The sequence below is a fragment of the Cariama cristata genome, unplaced genomic scaffold (assembly GCF_000690535.1).
Source record: "Cariama cristata isolate BGI_N322 unplaced genomic scaffold, ASM69053v1 scaffold2243, whole genome shotgun sequence".
In the NCBI taxonomy this organism is placed as follows: domain Eukaryota; kingdom Metazoa; phylum Chordata; class Aves; order Cariamiformes; family Cariamidae; genus Cariama; species Cariama cristata.
In genome coordinates, this window is record NW_009607637.1 from 166782 (window position 1) to 168269 (window position 1488).

At 42.9% G+C, this 1488-nt stretch overlaps 1 protein-coding gene across 1 annotated transcript in view; it reads left to right on the forward strand.

Annotated features, from left to right (window-relative positions):
* LOC104158999 (plexin-A2-like) overlaps window positions 1-944 on the forward strand; it is a 151310-nt gene extending 150366 nt beyond the window's left edge. Inside the window, 1 exon segment of the mRNA XM_009696789.1 lies at window positions 520-944. Coding sequence (XP_009695091.1) covers window positions 520-615 — 96 coding nt within the window. The 3' untranslated portion in view covers window positions 616-944.
* The last annotated feature ends 544 nt before the right edge of the window (window positions 945-1488 follow it).

A 1488-nucleotide genomic window follows, 5' to 3' on the forward strand; every position in this document is an offset into this window, starting at 1 on the left:
CCCATGTTGCAGTGATGCAGGCTCCTGTTTGCAAAGAATCCCTGGCAGCGTGAGCTCCTTTAATGAATGCATCACTTGAAACCAAGTTCTCGCCATCTGTTCCACCCCTTCATTTCAGTATAAGAACAACCTATTTTGCAATTACGTCTGTTAAAAGGAAGGGTTTTGTCATTTAATTGCATGTATGCGTTTGTGATACAATGCCACAGCTATTTTCCGATTAGGGTTTAAAAATCTCATAACTTTCATGCTAAACGAGACAAGAAATGTGGAATCCAAGGTACAAGAGTGGGAATGATTGTGCTGTGCGGGTAGCGTGCACCGAGCCGTCCAACAAATCAATGAGCACGGCTGCGGCATGGCAAAGCGCTCGTCGCGTTGCTTTGCCATTTGTTATTTAAGTTTCGCACATCCACGTTTCAAGTTGCTCACATCTTGCTGCCCACCCACCTCTACCACCCCCTCTCGCACACTGACTTCTTTCTCTTTTTTCCTCCCTTTTTATTTTTTCTGTACCAGCTCATTGGGGCTCTGGAGCAGGATGAGCAGGCACGTAGGCAGCGTCTGGCATACAAAGTAGAGCAACTTATTGGTGCCATGTCTATTGAGAGCTGAAGAAAGGTTGCGGTGCTCATGGACAGCAAAGGGCAGAGGATTGCATGGACTCTCGGGAATTAAGAGGGAGAACAAGCAAGAAAGGCGCTGGACACATATAAATACCAAGGCCCTTCTGGCGGGAGCAGGGACTGGCTCAAGGACTGACTATGTTCAAAATCATATAGGATCCGGTTTGAAAAGGCAGGAAGAGAAAAAGACAGAGCATCTCAATCAAAGTCAAATCAAGATGGATCATTTTTTCAAACATACATGGAAAGAAGGAACCTGGAAAGTCTGGATGCCTCCATGACCGCTGCTTTGCATGAAAATCGTTTGATGTATATTAGAAAAGAAAACTTTATTTAAAGGTTTTTTTTTTAAAAAAAAAGAAAAAGTTAAAAAAAAAAAAAATAGAGCAAAAAACCACAGAGGCCACAGAGATAATCCTGGCAACAAGGTTCAGCTCTGAACCCTGTCCTCGAGAGACTCCTGAGGATGCGGCTCAGGCATTCTGCGAACAGACTCTTACGGCGATTGGAAAGTCTGGAAAACCGAAATTTTTCTTCTTTTTGGGATCTTACAAAAAAAATATGAGCACAAGTTTGCACCACACCTTTTTACACAAGTAAAATAGCAGTTTAGCCAGAAAATAGTTCAGTGGCTGAGTAACTTATAGGCACTAGAAGGAACTTTACCTGAATTGCAAAACCATCAGATCATCCCACCTGTCTTGAAATCCAGCTTTATCTATGTATTTATATAGTGTCAATATATATATATTTTTTTTAAATCCCATTTACTGTTGAATGAGGAAAGGTCTGATTTTAAATGCTTTCCCCTCTTCCAGCCCCATTCCACCCGGCTGGAGGCTGGCGTGGCCACGGTGATCCG